Raw genomic sequence first — 19,286 nt, 5'->3', positions numbered from 1 at the left:
GATAGACCCATATAATGCTAATCTATGATTAAGAATGTATACAAGAAAATCATTAGATACCTGTATTGTTTCACCACTAGGATGAGCACAGATTTACCAGATGAGTTAAAACCTAATTGCTCCACGACTCAAAGTGGGATTTTATTTACATGTATGAACGTTGTATCCTATAGTGGCCATGTAAGAGATAAAAATATATATAATAATGATAATACTGTGAGAAATGAGATTCACAAGATGCTTTAAGAAGTGAGACTCTCCCACGGTTAAAAAGATTATTAGCATTTTCATGCTACCAGGGTACTAAACCTTTTTTAAAGCATGTATTTACAAAAAAAAAAAAAAATCTGATGGATATTTATGTCTCTACTGTGCTCTTTCTCCTAAATCCTGTTAAAATGATCTGTTGTCTAGGTATGAGTCTGTGTCAGGAGCATGGGAATAACCGGGGAGGAAACAACTGGATAAGAGTACAAAAAGACAAAGATATGGGGTAGCAGAAGACCTGTTACAGAGAAGGCAGTTTAAAATAATGATGTGTTGATGGAAGTATTTGTAGACCTCAAGATTGTGCTTGTAATGCACGTAAGAGCAGTAGCCTTTTTTAATCACAAAAGAGACTTCACTCAGTATCTCCAGGGATAAAGACTTTAGAGAAAGATCTTGCTTTCCTGTTGTCTTACATGAATGAAGCATTTGGTAAAGATTGAAACGGGAAAAGAGTGTTTTAAAATGATAGGACACTGCAAGATAAAGATTTCAATAAATGGTAGAATAGGAAAATATCAAATACCCTAAACGGGGATGCTGGGGAATGTGCATCATTTTAGAGTGGAAGAAAAAAAATCAGTTGCATGATGGGAAAATATTTTCCTTTGCCAGAATCTTCATTTCCTATTGTTTAAAACATCTAGAAATTAAGAGGTTCCTTAAAATATTTAAGTTTTACTTTGAAAGGTCCTCAGCTATTTATCAAGAACACTTCTCTTGGAAGAGCAGATCAGACATTATTTTCATGCTAGAACATCGTTTTTGTTTTTCCTTATTTAGTTTAGACTCTAATGATATGACATTATAAATTTTTATCTAAAATGAATCAAGCAGGGATACTAGCTCATTGTAAAAATAATCATTAAAAACAGGAACTATTTTAAACCAATGAAATATATGTTTAAAAAGTTTTGTATATATGCCTTCTGAAATGGTATACTGATAATTTTAGTGAATCAGATGTGATTAACATTTCCTAATTGTTCTATCCTAAGTGATGTGTCATTTACAATTTCTATGGAAACATTCAAATATTGTTCCAAATTTCTATAGCAAAAGATTTAATATCTATTTCAAATTCCAGATAAAGTAACAAACTCAATTTGATGGGCTCTGCAGAATTACTGCTCATTTTGTTTTCAGGAGTGCTTATGATCTTGATTTATTTGATATAATTAACCAGGGCTAAGAGACTAGGGTCTACATCTAATTACTTATGGGAATTTGGCATAGCTTTTATTATTTCTGGACCGTATCTTCTCCTTCTACCAAAGAAGAAAAAGTCGGACCAAGTTAGCTCTAAAGTCTATTTTTTATATTAATTATTTTATTGATCACAGAGTTCTAATTCAATACTATTCAAAGTGTCGGTCTGTGATGAGGTCAGGAGCTTACATAAGGTTGTAATCCACGAAACCGTTTCTTTCGTCAAGAAAGTATTGCAGTGAAAAAAGCATGTCAGCTGAATTAAAGTGGGTTTAGCAAGCTCCTTATCTTATTAAAGACTTCAGCAGTTCAAAAACTGGTCTGAGGGCCCAACTGTCCTAACACATTCTTTTTCCTGCTCACTCAAATGATTATCTTCGAGCATACCCAAAAGTTTTTACAATGATGCAAACATCAGTAGTCTTCAGTCTAACAGCAATTAAGAAGAGTGAAATAATTTGCAGGTTTCATAAATATACCCCTAAACCACACAGTTGGTTGCTCCTTAAATAATTAAGAGACTTACATTAAGAGACTTGTGACTCCCAAGACACAAGCTCAAGCCAAAGAACCTTGAATTAACCACAACTATGGTTCTTGTGACTGTATCTAAAACTGACCCTAACCAAAACAAAACAAACAAAAAAACCCAAGTGTCTTTATAAGTTTCCAGACCAAAACAAGTTATTTAAATAGACAACATGGCATTCACAGGAGACGTAAAATCGTTGGACATATTTCTCCTATTAAGATCCCGACAGTACAGAAGAACAAGTAACTAGTGTGAATAGACAGATAAAATATTTAAAATATGAATGTCCTAGAAAATTTAGAGCAGGATATACATGCACTGAATACACAAGCCTAATAACAGAGTACAAAAAAAAAATCTGTCATTTTCAGAAGTTTCTATTTGTGGAAATTACAGTCCAGTGAATCTATATATTCTTTCATTAACACGGTTTCAAAATTTAAGAGAAGAAACATGCTCCTATCTTATTTTATTACATAATTATGCTCTTTAAGTCAGATATAACAGAATATTTTAAACATATGTTTTAAGTATTAAATATTTACACAAGAGAAGAAGAGGGGGAAAGAAAAATGGGATTCTTTCTCAGGGTAAAAATTACTATCTATATAAAGTGGATGACATTTTCATTGTTCAGGTGCTTCTAAGCATCCATTTGGTCAAAGGCAGCTGCTCATATAAGTAATGGTGGAGCTCTTTAGTTACACGTTTTTAAAAATTTGGATGTTTCACACGAAGGGCAAATTTTATCAGAACATGTGTAAATTATTTATCCATTGATTTGTTTTGCAAATATTGACCCCCTAACTACAACGTTCTCTCTTTCCCCCTTTTGCAGCTATTTGCTTGCTGAATAATTTTTGTCTCTCTTCATACACATATACCACATTTCTATATACATTACTTCATTTTAAATGTCTTGTAGTGCTTCTGAGTCTGACTGATGTAAGATGTTATTTTGAACATGCCAAAGCATCTAAACGGCCCGGGTCTTTTCTTTTCAGCCTGCATTCCTTGATAAGTGGCAGAGCTTCCCACTTATCAGTCACTCAAAGTGACTGTAGCTGTCAGTTGTGTACAAAGCGCAATCAGTTTGGAAGCGGAGACACCAGCATTTTTCTTCTCAGCTTGAAGCAAACACGTTTTGACTGCTAGTCATTCAATTTTAAAGCATCTTCAATTAGGGGCGGATGAAGATATAAAGAAAACACATCCTAAACACCTCCACCAGGCAACAGAAAAATTTTATTGTTATCTCTTGATTTACCTCATGGCAGCACCATCTCTCCTCTTCTCCTGGCTGCATGACACGGCTGCTCATGACAACACACCCTCTATCATGGAAAGACTGCAATAATATATTATACTAACGCTCTGTGAAACCTCTGCTGGAGCCTATTTGTGGTTTCTTTCGCTCCCTGCGCCACTTGCCTCACCCCACAAAAATTCAAATAATTTATTTTTAAAATTAAAACAAAATGATCTTTTAGATTCACTTGGCTTATGAGTGGACAACTTTTTATTCAATGAAAACAAGAAATCCAGTTGCCTAATGAGAATAAGGAAGAGGAGACTTAGCTAGAGAAGGAACTCCGGGAGAAAGAAATAAAATTAGTAAGGTAAAGGAAATGACTAGTGGTTCTATCAGATGGTCAAGCAGCAGGTGTAAACACAGATATTGGCAAAGTAGTGAAAGGAATACAGAGGTAGACAGGGAGTAAAAACATGTATTCATAATGAGATGCTGGTTGTGGTAGAAGAAAAAAAATTACATATTTCGGCAATGAACAGAAAAACGAAGGGAAGCAATGGTTCAAAAAGACATATAGAAACCTGAGTACACATATGCATATACATACACACTCACAGTTTATACACCTCTGGTAATATAAACCTCTATTGTAATACGTGTATGATATCAAAATTAGCTCATTACTTTACCTCTTTTAGTAAACATATGTGCATGCTATGAAGTTCATTAGTTCACTTCTTCTCATTTCCTATTTAGGTATAACAAGATTGTCGACATCAGATAATTCTTTTTAAAGATACTTATTGAGGGGCGCCTGGGTGGCTCAGTGGGTTAAAGCCTCTGCCTTCGGCTCAGGTCATGATCCCAGGGTCCTGGGATCGAGCCCCGCATCGGGCTCTCTGCTCAGCAGGGAGCCTGCTTCCTCCCCTCTCTCTCTCTGCCTGCCTCTCTGCCTACTTGTGATCTATGTCTGTCAAATAAAGAAATAAAATCTAAAAAAAAAAAAAAAGATACTTATTGAATTCCCCCATTTATGAAAGAGCACTGTCTTACCTGGTTTATTATGGAAAGCAAAACTGAATCACTTTTTTAAAAAACCCTGCCACATTTGCCAGTTTAATAGGTTTAACTCAGTTTGATAAGATCAATTACTCTTATTTTCTTGGGATTATCTGAATTAAATCACTCATTGCTACTCTAATAAGGAGAGAGAAAAAGAAGGTGCCTTTTAAGTTTACATAGTACTCAACTGTCAGGATCTCAAATTCTCTCTCTCTCTCTCTCTCTCTCTCACAAACACACACACACACAAACACACACACACACTCCTCAGTTCCACTGTCTATAAAATGGAGATAATGTCATAACCTATCTGAATTCTTGTGAAATTATATGAAATGACCTCTGCAAAGTGCCAGGTACTTAATGAGCAATGGGCTGCCCCTTCTCACCAGTATAATACAAAGTACAAAATGATTTTGCAGACCATATATAGCACTAGGAAATGTTGGTTATTTTTGATGGTTATAAACATCTATTCCAACCCATTGAGAAAATTATCATCCCACCTACTAATACATATACTACAGAATGAGTAATGTGCCCACATTTTATTCATTCATCTATTCAATAAATATTTTAAAGTTCTTATTATATGCCAAGAACTATTACATGTACTTTGGGTATAGCAGTGAGTAAGACAGATCAAATCTTTGACTCCACAGAACTTACTGCCAGGTGTGTATTGTGGTAGCAGTATGGTCCACAGCATATAGGTACATATAAGGGAGTGATAAGGGCTCTGAAGAAAAGTAAGCAGGACAAGTGATCAGAGATGACTAGGGGATACAAGGATTATTTCAGATTGGGTTATCAGAGATGCCCTATCCCCGCACCCAAGAAGGACCTGAATGAAATGAGGGTCTGAGTTATGCAATCACCTAAAGAGAGCATTCCAGGCCATGAGAAAGACAAATAAAAAATGTACTGATGCTAGAGCATTTTTGGCATATTCCTTGAAACCAGGAAGGACAGGTTTCTAGGGCAGAAGGAATGAGACAGACAGTTCGAGAGGTTGGCATTCAAGTACAGCCCAATAGACTAACATAAGGAGAGTGAATTTATTTTAAATGACACGATTTTGAGCATGGTTACAGCATAATTAAATTTAAAAGATCACACTAGAAGCTATGTGAAATGTCTACTTACAGGGATAACAGAGGAAGTTGGATTACCAGCGTGATGAGGCGGCTGCTATAGGAGCCTCGGTGAGAAATGATGGTGAGTAATGGTAAGAGAAGTTGGTCAGTTGATAGATTGAGGATAAAAACCGATGCTGATGGATTAGTTGTGAGGTATCAAAGAATGAAAGGATTTAAGGATAGTTCCTAGGTTTTGGTGACAGCAACTAGGCATATGGTCTCATACTCATAGTTGGATAAACTGGGAAATAATGAGTTTTGGAAACATAATTAAAGGTTCTGCTTTCAAAATGTGAAATTCGGGTGCTTACTAGTTATGTATTTAAATAGGCTGAGTAGGCAGTTGGATATTTGACTCTGATGTTTAAGAGAGAGATCACGGATGGAAAGATACATTTTCAAGTATTATCTTTAAAATAGTACTTAAAAAGATTAGATGACCTCACTTAAGTAGTAAGTCAGACGGACGGAGAATTACAGCAAATTAGCTTCTGAAGGATGCGGAAGAAGCCACCAAAAGAGAGTGAGGATGGAGAATAGAGAGTTTTTTGTTTTTGCTTTTTTTTTCCTTTTTTTTCCTAAGGCAGACTGTGGTCTTTTGGAGGCCAACTGAAGAGTGTTACACGAAAGTGGGAGTAATCAACTTTATCAAATGCTGCCCTGTGACTGAGAATTTACCACTTCTAGAAGCCTTTCCAGTTTTCCTGTTTGCTTCTCCTTCAAGGGAAAACTAGCTTCATAAAGGTATCTTCAATGTTCTGTTTGCATTCTTTTCTTATTTTATTTGACTGTTAGTCTTTTTTTTTTTTTTTTCTAAAGAAAAACAGAGTGCCCACCCCACACAAATAAAGTAAAAAGTCAGGTTCTTTTTGTCAATAAGTTACATAAAAACTTAACAGCTTTTCGAAATAAGTCAATTAGAGAAAGACAATTATATGATTTCACTCATATGTGGAATGTAAGAAACAAAACAGAGGATCATAGGGGAAAGGAAGGGGAAATAAAATAAGATGAAATCAGAGAGGAGACAAACCATAAGAGACTCTTTTTTTTAAATACTTTGTTTTTTAAAGATTTTATTTATTAATTTGACAGACAGAGATCACAAGTAGGCAGAGAGGCAGGCAGAGAGAGAGGAGGAAGCAGGCTCCCCGCGGAGCAGAAAGCCCGATGCGATGGGGGGCTTGATCCCAGGACCCTGGGATCATGACCTGAGCCGAAGGCAGAGGCTTTAACCCACTGAGCTACCCAGGCGCCCCCATATGAGACTCTTAATCATAGGAAACAAACTGAGGGTTGCTGAAGGGGAGGTAGGTGGGGGGATGGGGTAATTGGGTGATGGACATTAAGGAGGGCACTTGATGTAATGAGCACTGGGTATTACACACAACTAATGAATCACTGAACTCTAATACTTAAACTAATGACACAGTATATGTTAATTAATTGAATTTAAATAAAATAAAATTTTAAAAAATTTACCAGCTTTTGAGTAGGAATTAGTCCTCCAACCAGAGAACTCAACTAAATTTGCCATGTGCTAGGAGTGCCTGGAATGTAAGTCATGACTCATGATGTAACTACTCTACACAGAATAATTAATTTTATGTTAACACTGTTAATTTCATTGGCATCTAATTTTTTTTTCCTATTTGTCAACTCTATTAAAAAACAGGAGATAGAAATTCTTTCTAAAGGCTTTGTGAGCAACTCCCTACTACAGCAATTATTTTGCCACATTAATGAATGTGTAAACTAAGGTAAAGTAAAATAGATTCATTTTAGGCAACATATTGACTTCTGGCCTATATTTCCATCTGTTGTTGTTAACTTGCTTTGTTTCGTTTTGTTTCCCACTATTTGATAATTACATTCCCAGGGTTTTATCTAAGCCCTGATGGGCTCTGTTTTGTTAACTGATAAGATACGGAGTACAGAGCAGTAAGAAACAGTGTTCAACTTTTTCCACAGGTAATGTTGTTTGGGGAAAAGGTTGTAAAGTCATGGGAAAGACTGTTGTCAGTCTGCTTTCTGGGCCAGTCTCAGTGATTCCATAATGGCCATACTGGATCAAATGAACCCGGACTTCACTTCAGAAATCATACTGCGAAGATCAGAGTAAGAAGCACACATAAATGGCACAGAAATAAGATAGAAAAAGGAAAACAATAAGGAGACTTATTTGAGATTCCACATAAAAGATGAGGAAAAAACATCTCCTTCCATGAAATGCATTGTTTGTTTTTAGTGAAAAGCCCAAGTCAGAATGAATGCATTCCAGAACCAGATTACAGCTTCCAAAAGCTGTTGTTAAAATTACTTCAGCATAGTCATCAAAATTAGTGACTTAAACTAGGGTCTCAGTAATGATATTAAAGAGTTTAAAATATCAGGGTCAGAGTTTAAAATTCTACATATATATAAACTCATATTATTTGATTAATCTATCAAAAAGAGAAAAAGGATGGTGATATTCCCCATATCCGTGTTCCTTGGAAACACCAAGGAAACTAGAAAATATACATTTACAAATCTTAGAACTGTGAAGTTTGGTTTAGGAGCCTCAAGCTGTTCCTTTCTGCCATAACTCCTTGTCTTTACAAGGACTCCTTCATTCCCACATACTGGTTACTGTGTCTTGAATATGGAAAAATAAATTAAAGAATAATAAATAAATAAATATTTTAGAGAGAAAGAAAGAAAGAGAGACAGAGGGAGGGAGGGAAGGAGGGAGAGAGGGAAAGAAGGAAGGACTGAAGGAAAGAAGGATTTTTTAAAATGATGTCCTGCCATCTACCTCAGGGTGAAGGACTGATTGTGTGCATTTATCACATTCTTTCCTGAGATACCGTTAAAATGATAAAAATGGACAAATTTAAAATCCTGTATCACATAAAGCAGTAAAGAATAAGAGATTTACACAGGGAAGAAATTTGACTAGAGTTTGGGAAGATGGCAATTGTCGAATCTTAACTCAAAGCACGTGAAACAAACTAGAGTATATATGGAAGGAGTTAAGCAGAAATGGGGATTAAATTGCCCTCAAAACCACCAGAAAGTCTTGGGACTTGACAGTCCAGGTATGAGAGAGATCAAGAGTGAGACCTGGTTTGCAAACAGTCGTATTAGTCGAAAGTGGCTCCATCAGTTCACCCCTAACCCAGCTACGTCACACTCCCTCAACAGAAATCAGAGTCTTGGGAAACCTTAAGATAGTTAGCATGAACACTGGAATTCCAGAACAAAGACTTCTGTATCCATACATGTAATATACGGCCAGCTTCTTGTTCTCACTAAAGCAGTGCTCCCTGTTGATAAACCTCATTCAGAGTCACAGCTCCCAATCTAATTTTTCTTATATTGCTTTTAAATCCGATTGGGTCACTAATGAATTTTTAAAATTTGAGCGGAACTTTAAGCTGAAAGAGAAACATCGAGATAAGCAAGCAGGTGAAAAATGGAGGAAAAGAAGATTTAAGAAAATGAGAATTTAACTTTTTAAAAACACCCTCAAGTTTCAATTCAATGAGAAGTGACAAGAACAGGATTAAACAAGAATAGGATAATCTGAAAACAGAATTGTCAGGGAGCAAGAGGAAATTTATGGAAATCAAAAAGGTTATTTCTCAAATAAAGATTCAATTAAACAGTTCAGAAGATAAATTTCAGGGAATCTCCTAGGAAGAAGAATCGAGAGAGAGGCAAAAATATGAACAATAAGAAACATATTTATTAGTTCAGAAAAATAAAATATCTGTGTTGCAGGAGATGCAGAAAGAACTGGGAAATAAGGAGATAAAATGGGCAAAGAAAAAAAACCAAGAGAATTTTTCAGAGCAAAAAATCCACAACTCTTTAGACTGAAAGATCCGTGGAATTTACAAAATAATAAATGAAAAAATATCTGTATACATTCTAGTGAAATATCACAGTAACTAGAAGATACTAAAAACTTTTAGAAAGGAATATTGGTCACCACCAACAACAAAAGTCAGATCAATATAATATTTCTTGTCGATGTTAGAAGATGATGAATCAATGGATTTGAAATATAAGGAAAATGATTTCGAGCTCAGAATTTCATTGGCAGCCAAACAATCAAGTAGAGTGCTTAAATAGAATATTACTACATATACATATATTTAGAACATTTTTAACCCAGACACTTTATATCCTGCATCCCACACTGCTCCTTTTCTTTCAGGAAGTTTTTTGATGTGGTTCTAGAACAAAAAAAGGAGATAAACCATGGAGGACAATATAGGAAACAGGGATTCCAACTCTGGAGAATTATAAATGGACATCCCAAAATGTTGGCTGAACCAACTGATCTAAATGAAAGCAGGGCAGATGGCTAAGAAGCAGGTATCAAGAAAAGTAGGGTTCTGGAGATTTGATTTATTCTTGAGAATTTATGAAGTTATAAGGCAAATCACATGAGTAACAAGAGCGGAAAAAAAAAAAAAAGAAAAGAAAAGGCAATCGGAATGCATAAAACCGCACAAAAAGGAAATAAGGAATATCCCTTTAAAACTCTCCAAAAAACAATACATGGATTTGTATTTTAATGTAAGCACCTTTTTTTTTTTTTCAACTTTCAAGATTAACCATTAGGTAAAGCACAACAGATATGTGTGTATACATACATTCACAAACACATGTATTATCATGTATTTCCAGCAGACATACAGGTAACAGAATTTGGCAACTGGGGATAAGAGAACAAGGGATTCCATCGTCATCCGACAAGGCAAGTGTGAAGAGACTTTATAATTGACTGAAAAAGAAAAAAGGTGTAAGTAAACTATTTAAAGCTTAGAAGAACCTATCGGAAGAATTTAAATGACTTATGTAACTACACTGTAAGGTGAGGGAGGGAAATAAGGAGAGGATGCCAGGATGTAGATAGAAGAATTCAGTCAATCTTCATTTCTAAGTTAATGATATTTAAAGATGGAGAGTCAGAAATAGCATTATTATTTTATTCTTATATACAGAAATAAATACTAAGAAGGTATTAAAAATGAAAACTCAAAGATTTTGAAGTGACTCCTTCTGAGTAAAAGGAAGGGGCACAGTACACAGAGGAGCACCTAGAGGATTTAGTTCTGGGCAGATGCTTTCCCTACTCTCTTGTACACTTAGCCATGTGACATGTGTTTTATCAGTAAAAATTAAACTACATATGCATATTAATTAACCTGTATCTTTTTCTCTGGAGACAGGCTTATCTAGACAGTGAAATACAATGAATGACTAAAATTCCATCATTAGGTAACTGCCAGGAGATGTACAAAAATGCTTAAAAGTTTTTAAAGTGGCTCTCTCTGAATAAAAGGACAGAGAGCTGCAGGTAGCACCCCTGATCTTCTAGGGGAGGTCACCTATCTTCTCAAATGGATCTTCTACTTCCATAAAGTACAAGAAAGAGCAGGAAGTCACCCTTCAAGCTACTTCTTTGTATCTCCGTATTTTCTCCTCCAGTAATCTATCTGAAAGCCTGGAACTGTATCCTGTCCAGTTGTGGTACATTTTATCGCCTACAGCAAAACATTAGTCAGAGCTCAAGGAGTTAATGCATTTCCTTCTCAGGTTGAAATGCTACCTTAATTGCATGGTGTTTATTCTTGGCATTTCCAGTCTCCTAAAGAGACAAGGTTACTTTGCAATCTCTTTGTCCTCATGTATGTGTGTGGAGTCTTGTTGAGGGGGTAAAATGCTTCCAACTTACCACACTCAGAGAAAGAAATCATAAATCAGCAGGTCAGTCAGGTACTATTATTTCACCTTTCACGTTATTATGTTTTCAATACAATATTTCAATGGATTTTGTTCTGCATAATAATTTATCAAGAATTACCAAAACTCTTAATGAGCTCAGAGAACTTCGGCTCCAATAAAATGAAACCTTTATCACAAATTGGTTGAGCCCATGACTGCAACTTAATCATTCAATTGTACATAAGTCAAGTTGTATTTTTATTTTGTAGGAATAAGTTCCTAGGGAAAGAAAACTCATTTTAAAACTTCGGACCATTAAGCCTTAAATGGTAGAATGTCGGTAAAATAAAAATGAACTGGGCCAAGACTTGGGAAACTTGGAACCCAGCCATTGTTCTACAAGTAACAACTTCTGTGACATTGGGAAAATCTTCTAACCTTACTTGGTTTCAGTTTACAAATGTCAAAATGAGAGATAGGTCTAAATAAAGGCTTTCTAAAAATCCCCTGTAGTTCTAAAATCATATGAATTGTTGGAACACTGAACTTACAGTTTTCAGTGACTACCGCCATGTGGATTATATTCCTTTTTTCCTAGAAATTCTCCTCTTGCTGGCAATACTCATTAAATTGCTCATCATCAGAAATACAGAAGGAACAAGATTTTCTCTCCTAATGACCTAGACAAATGTTCAGCATTGTGTGCTCACTACATGTCAGGTATGATTCCATTTAATCCTCAAACTAACCCAGTGTCAGTTATTAAAACCCCATTTAATGGTTGAGAATAATGAAACCAGAGGGATTAAGCAATTTTCCTAAGATCACACAGCAGATGAGGCATGAACATGCAGAGACTGAATTCAGGTATGTCTAATTCCAGAGAACCTGCTCTCTATCTTTATTTTTAACCATTCAACACAATTAAAACTGTATTTCATACAGTTAAAATTGGTCCTATACCACCTGAAGAGTCAAGTTCTTCCCTATATTCCATGGACACTAGCCACTTAAGAATACAAAAGAACAGTGATGTGTCCTTTGCTCTACCCTTAGCTCCAGACAGAACCAGTGACCCAAAGCTACTACTAGTCTTGCAAATATATACCTTATGAGTTGGAAACAATGACAGGGGATTGTTAAATACCAAAGCTTTGCCTCCAAGAAAACACAATGAACAACAAACAATTGGAGAAGTTTGTCAGAAGGGAGAATGCAACAAATTTGTGGAATCTCTTAAGAAAATTCAAGCACTGAACTTTCTGTATGGGAATCATGACAAATACACGTTTTAAAAGAAGTAAAACATCTTTAAAATTTCCCTAAAAATATCTGAAGTGGATTTCATACTAGAGCATGTTATTGGACTGATCCTATCAGATGCTAATAAGAACCTGAAATTCCAATAAATATTACTGAAAAAGGGTAAAAAAAAAAAATTTAAAACTAGGACATGCTTCCCCCACTCACTCCCATAGCTATAGAAACCCTGTCCCATACAAAGCTTCAAGATAAAAGGAACTTGAGTCTCCAGGGACATTCAGTTTGTTGCCATAATGGAAGCTGAGTAGAGGTCACTCATTCATTTACTTTAAAAGGTTTTGGTAACAGTGAATGAGGTCAAGATGAACCGTTGGTTTAGGATCATTATTGGAAACATAAACCACCTAACAATCCCCATTAGAAACAGGTTGATTTAATGTAAAAAGGAGATTAGTCAAAAAATAAATTGCTAAAAGATGGGCACTATAGCATAAGCAAAAGATTAAAAGAAAAAAAAAGGTTATCTTTTAAAAAATCTAAAGGTATTTTCCTCTGAAATATTTATAAATTTCACCTCACATTTAATGTACATTAAGAGTTAGCTAGGTACAGTAAGCAAGAATGCAAAAATATTCTCTTTTTTAAAGGACATTAAAGAAAAATATTAAAGGAAAACACTGTTGAATGGGAGAAAAAGAAGGCAAACTTCTTACTGTTGTTAAAATTGAGAGTCTTGTAAAGAAACTGACAAGTTCTTGGGGGAAGATGAGATATTTTTTGGTATTATGACATGATTTTATTTGTAAAATTAATTGATTTCTGATTTACAAAGAAGAAGAAAAACTTTTGTTATTTCTTCTTTTATCCTTAATGAGTTACGTGAACCAACATACAAGACTATTACTCTACATAAAGTCATTGCAAAGAAGTAATGTAGATTCAGTTTCAATCCAATTAGAATCATGCAATTAGAGTTAAGGTTGCTTTTTAAAGAGAGAAAAGTAGTTTGTAAAGAATTGATCTTGAGTGATTGAATAAAATTGATGAATTTGCTAATTCTTATGGCATTTTCTCTTTGAATATATAACTACAGAGTAAAACCTACTACCATTTTATTCCTCTGTAGTTGAAAGAAGATAGAAATAAAGGCCAAGAGAAATTTTAAGTAACCTGGGTCATTAGAATATGTGAATGTTTATGTATACACATACAGGCACAAGCCTGTTCATACACTTTTAAATCGAATGATGTATACTTCAAATGTAGTAAAGATGTCTAAATTAACCTCTCCTTTAAAGAGATCTCAGTAAAAGAATGAGGAAAATGTTGGGGAACATCATCCTCCTGTCATTTAATAACCCAGCCATCAAGTGTGAAAATCTGTCCTGCTCTCTTACCTTGTCAATCTAATCCATCTAGCAGATCTGTCTACCATTTCCCAACATTTGGGCCAACTATGTATTTATAATTGAAACTAAAAGCTTAAAATCAGCCTTAATTGTGGGTCTAGTAACATTGCAGTCCACTATCCTACTGGAATAGTGGAATAAAGGAAAATAAATGGAATGCATTGTTTTCTAAAGCTCAAAGAGACAATGGTATAAAATGTAAGAAAATGCAATTAGGATGAACAATATAAGTTTGTATGTTTATTTCTACAAGGTCTTTAAGCTTCATATTTAAGAAAGATAAAGGACGTAGATCAAATTCAAAATATACTAGGTAAGTAATTCCAGATACCAAGTGAGTATATTTTATTGTAAATCCTCATGTAAGCATTGATTTTGTGTGCATTGACAAAAGTAAGTTTTATAATACTGTTTGTTACAAATTTGATTTGCCTTCTACCATAGCAGATTTGATTTATACCCTTCTTTCTTTTCAGGTGCTGCCACAGGAAAGGAGAAAGTGGAAAGAAGAAAAAGGAGAGAAAACATTCTCAAAAAGTAATGTGGCAAGGATTTCCATGAGCAAAAAAAAAAATGGACCCGTTCCACATTTTTAATCTTCTATTTCTATACATGTCCCTATAGTGGTCCTTCCCATAACTGTTTGAACAATCTCTCAATGGACTAATTTAAATATATTGTGACTTTCGTAACTATTTGTAACTATTAAGTACTTGTAAGACTGCCCCAAATTAACAATTTATAAAGTATATTTTAGAAGAATGCTTTTAGTTAATGAATATACTAGAAGCTGTGTAATGAATTCTTTACAGATTGCCAGTCTTGTTCAGTACTTAATTTTTGTTTGAAACATTTCCTACTTCTCAGATTAAATATATATATTATTAATTAAATATATATAACAGCATATATATACATATATGTGTGTATATTTATACACACATATATGTATATATGCATATACATTTAAAATGCATAAACATTTAAAATGTTTTTAATTATTGAAAACCAAAGACAATAAAGCAGTGTTTTATATATATATGTATATATATATATAAACTGTTATATAAATGTTATATATATAAAAAAACTGTTATATAACATATGTTATATATACATATATATAACATTTATATAACAGTTTTTTATATATGTGTGTGTATATATATACACACACATATATATAAAACACTGCTTTATTATCTTTGGTTTTCAATAATTAAAAACATTTTAAATGTAGATAACCTGGTACCATCAATTAAGACTTTATTCAAATTCAGCATACTTAGACTGAACATGAAATTCAACAAACAGTTTTTGTACTTTTTTTTAAGTAGGTTCCATGCCAAGCGTAGAGCCCAACACAGGGCTCAAACCCACAATGGTGAGATAAAGACCTGAGCCTAAATCAAGAGTCCAATACTCAACTGACTGAGCCACCCAGGTGCCCACCAATGAACAGTTTTAAACCACTAAACTGAATAACCACATTAGGATTTGATGCTTGTAATTATAGTGAAGGAAGGCAAAGAATCCTGGTTGTATCATCTCACTGATGTTTCTTTGTCTCCCCAAAGCTATGTATGACTAGCTCACTAAAATGTCAGGTGGACCAAGAATGATTGGGTTATATAATTCACGGTAAAGAAATTAAGTAACCCTGACCCAATTAGGTAAAATGTGATAAACTTTGCTGGTAATGAAGTGTAAACATGATTAAACACACAAATGAAATAATGTAGACATGTTTGCTTCTATCATTCATGATATTTACACTTAAAAAAAATACTATCTTAGATTCCCAAGATAGAATTTCAAAAGAAGGACAAATTTTTCCTCTCAAACATCTGCTTTGAGAAGACGATTTTACATAGAGTGGATTCATAGCTCTATGAATTAGATTCCTTTTCTTGCTGGTAATGGCAAGTATGTATTGAGCACCTACTGTGTGCCTTGATACCCCATCCATGATTTCATTAAGTCCTCATAAATACTCTTATGAAATAGGTACTTTCGGAAAGGGATTTTTCAGAAGGGAAAAAATTTTGTCAAAATTCATGCAAGTGGTGAGGATAGGACAACCCTGACAATCTACTTTTTCCTTTTATTACCAATATAGCTGCTTTCTTCCATTTTCACTGATGTTCCCCAGCATCACATATTTCCATTTAAGCAAAAGAGGCAGGTTATAGAGCCCTGGCTCTTGGTCTCTCCAGGCAACATGAAGGGTGAAGTTCTACTTGAACACCAAATCATTACCTTCCCTAACCTCAACCCTTCTCACTTGTGGCTCTTGAACACAGAGTAAAACATTCTCTCTGCCACTGTTCTCTAACAAAACTTGCTGTGCCTTTTTGCTTTGGTTCCCCTGTACATCCCTCACTGAGATCATTCACAGTCACATTTTAAACATTAAAGAATAGAGAAAATGAAACCTTTCTAACATTTCCCGGCAATAATTTCCTTTTGGAAAGGATGAAAATGACTGTCAGCTTGCTCAGACCGAAGCTTCCTGACAGTAGGGCCCGTGCCAGTCACCATTTGCAAGATTCTCATGGCAGAGGAGGTAACATGACAGAAATTAAGTAAATCCAAAGTAATTTTTACTTTGGAGGTTATTCCAGTTAGGTCATCTAAAAATTAGAAACAGTAGATAGATAGATAGATAGATAGATAGATAGATGGAAGATAGATTTTTTCTAATTGGAAATATGCATGAAATGATGATTTCTGACCTGGATCTGTTGCTGAAGCAAATTGATTTTGTGTTGTTGCTGAAGAAGCTGCTGCTGTTGTCTTGCAATCTGTGGAGAAATTGCACATGAAAAATTTAAAAGTATATTGTAGTCCCAGGGGGAAATTACCAATGTTCTCTTGCTCCAAGTTTGATTTGACACTGATTAAGATGATGAAAATAGATGTGCCTGTGCCCCTACAGTACCAGCAATTCATCTGTAAGTAGGATCAAACAAGATACTTAGTTTTCGGAACAGTTTCTTTTCGTCTAAAACAAATGGAGCCCAAGACACTCCAATAGTGATCCAATCCAGTATGAAACGCTAGTGTGTCGGAAATCCCTCTTCCTTCCCGGCAATACGTTAAGAAGGTAAGGCCTTTGGCATTTTTAGCTCTCTTCTATAAAAGAAACTACTGCATCAACTTGGGGGATGTTGTGACCTAGGAGTTCAGGGTGGTGCAGAGTATTACATTGTGAGAGGCTGTATTCCTCAGTGAGGTTTCAGTATTTGTTTTGTTTTGTTTTGTTTTGTTTTGTTCGTAAATACTGCCCTCATTTCTACCTTCCACAAACTTCTGAACGGCCAACTCCTCAGTGCACTCCATCTGTTTTCTGCTCCCATTCTCCACTAAAACAATTCATAATAAAAGTCGCCCGTGTCATTTTTAAACTTTTTTTTAAGGTTTATTTACTTATTTTGGTGGGAGAGAGTGGGGAGACAGGGCAGAGGGAGAGGGAAGGAGAGAATCCCAAACAGACTCCATGCTGAGCATGCAGCCGGACACAGGGCTTGATCTCATGACCCTGAGATCATGACCTGAGCTGAAATCAAGAGTCGGAGGCTTAAATGACTGAGCTACCCAGGCATCCCTAATTTTTTAAATTCTAACGTGTTTTCTAGATTTCACCTTTTGTCCTTTCATCCAAATTCAACATTCAAATTCTCTCCCTTGATCGTGAACTTTCTTCCGTGGCTTCCATGACAGTACATTTTGCTGGATTTGCTCCACCCTCAGTCTGCTCCTTCTCGGTTACCTTCAACTGCTCTGTCTAGCCATTCAATGTCGTAGTTGTATCCCTAACTCCTGAATGAATGCCAAGTACTTATGAATTTGTTTCTCTCGCCTCTGCCTTTGCTTTCAGCTTCAGACCCATTTTTCTAATGACATTCTCAAAGGAACTTCATATTGAACAAGTTCAAAACTAAACTTAATTATGGTTATATTCATGCTTTCATTTTATCTTAGGGATAGGGTTTTAAAAAATCCATTTTTTCAGGGCACCTGGGTGGCTCAGAGGGTTAGAGCCTCTGCCTTCAGCTCAGGTCATGATCCCAGGCTCCTGGGATCGAACCCCCCATAGGGCTCTCTGCTCAGCAGGGAGCCTGCTTCTTCCTCTCTCTCTGCCTGCCTCTCTGCCTACTTGTGATCTCTGTCTGTCAAATAAATAAATAAAATCTTAAAAAAAAATTTTTTAAATATATACATTTTTTTCTCTAAAGAAAAACAGAAAGGAGATAGTAGGAAAAGGAATATCACTCTTTTCCTTAAATGTGGGCCTCTCCTCCCACATATCAGTATTTCAGCTGATGCTTAAATCTTTTTATCAGCACCTTAAGTATTTATCAAGAAACTGACCACTTCATAACCCCATGTACTTCCTCCTGTTCCAAGCCACTGTTCACTCTTGCTGGGTTATTTTAATAGTCTCCTATTTTTCTTTCTGCTTCTGCCTTTGCTCCCTACAACCTATAATATACCAGTATCTAGAAAGATCCTTTTAAAATATAAGTTGTGTCATTTAATTCATCTTTTCAAAACCTCTGTCTTGCTCAAAGCAGAAGCTGGTGTCCATATGATGCCTGAAAGACCCTGTATGATTTGGCCTCCTGCTACCTCTCTGGTTTCACCTTCCCCTGTTCCTCCCTTTGTTTCTCCACTCTTGCTACTCTCCTCTCTTGTGTCTTGAAGACACTAAGGATGCTCTTATCTCCCAAGGATGTACCTGCCTCTGGGTCTTTGCACTTCCTTCCCCCTCCATCTGGAACCTTCTATTCCTAGATAACTGACTGCTCACTCCCTCCCCTCCTGCAAGTCTCTATTCAGATGTCACCCTGTCATTGAGGTCTTCCCTGAAAACCTGTTTTAAAAGAGCCTATCTATCTACCTGGCACCATCATCCCCAATTCTCTCCTTTATTTATATCCCTTATCAACATCTACTGTATATATTACTATATATAGTACTTGCCTGCTTACTACCTTTTCCTAATTAGAACTCAACACATTGGGAATTTTTGTCTGTTTTATTTTTTTGCCCTAACCCAGTAACTAGAATACGACCTGGCATCAAACTGGTGCTCAATAGATATTTATCGAACGAAAAAAATGTAGAATGGAGCTCAGAGTCCAGTGGAAAGGCTGGTCAATGCACGAGTTCATTAACATCTCTAAGGGCTGTAATGGGACTATTAGAGTCCACAGAGTAGGGACACCCTACAATAAGTAGGGAGTTTTAGGAGGAGGGTCAGAAGAGCAGTTCTCAAGAGAAGATATACCTAACCTGAATCTTAAGGAATAAGTTATTAAATGCCCTTCAGACATTTCCCTGTGTCCCGATAAAAAGATCAGTGACCACAAGAGTGGTGATTATGCATGCCAGCACTGCATGGTAGGGAAGATGTAGGGGAGTAAAAT

The 19,286-nt window shown here is 35.6% G+C and overlaps 1 protein-coding gene across 6 annotated transcripts in view; it reads right to left on the bottom strand.

Moving 5' to 3' along the window:
* The window catches only part of SOX5 (SRY-box transcription factor 5), a 977,646-nt gene that overhangs the window by 178,560 nt on the left and 779,800 nt on the right, over positions 1-19,286 (bottom strand). For all 6 annotated transcript variants that reach the window (XM_080810710.1, XM_080810707.1, XM_080810708.1 and 3 more), the window contains one exon: positions 16,590-16,658. In XM_080810710.1, coding sequence (XP_080666836.1) covers positions 16,590-16,658 — 69 coding nt within the window. The remainder of the gene's footprint in view (positions 1-16,589; positions 16,659-19,286) is intronic.

The sequence above is a fragment of the Martes martes genome (assembly GCF_963455335.1).
Source record: "Martes martes genome assembly, chromosome: 8".
NCBI lineage: Eukaryota > Metazoa > Chordata > Mammalia > Carnivora > Mustelidae > Martes > Martes martes.
This window is presented reverse-complemented; position numbering and strand designations above follow the sequence as displayed.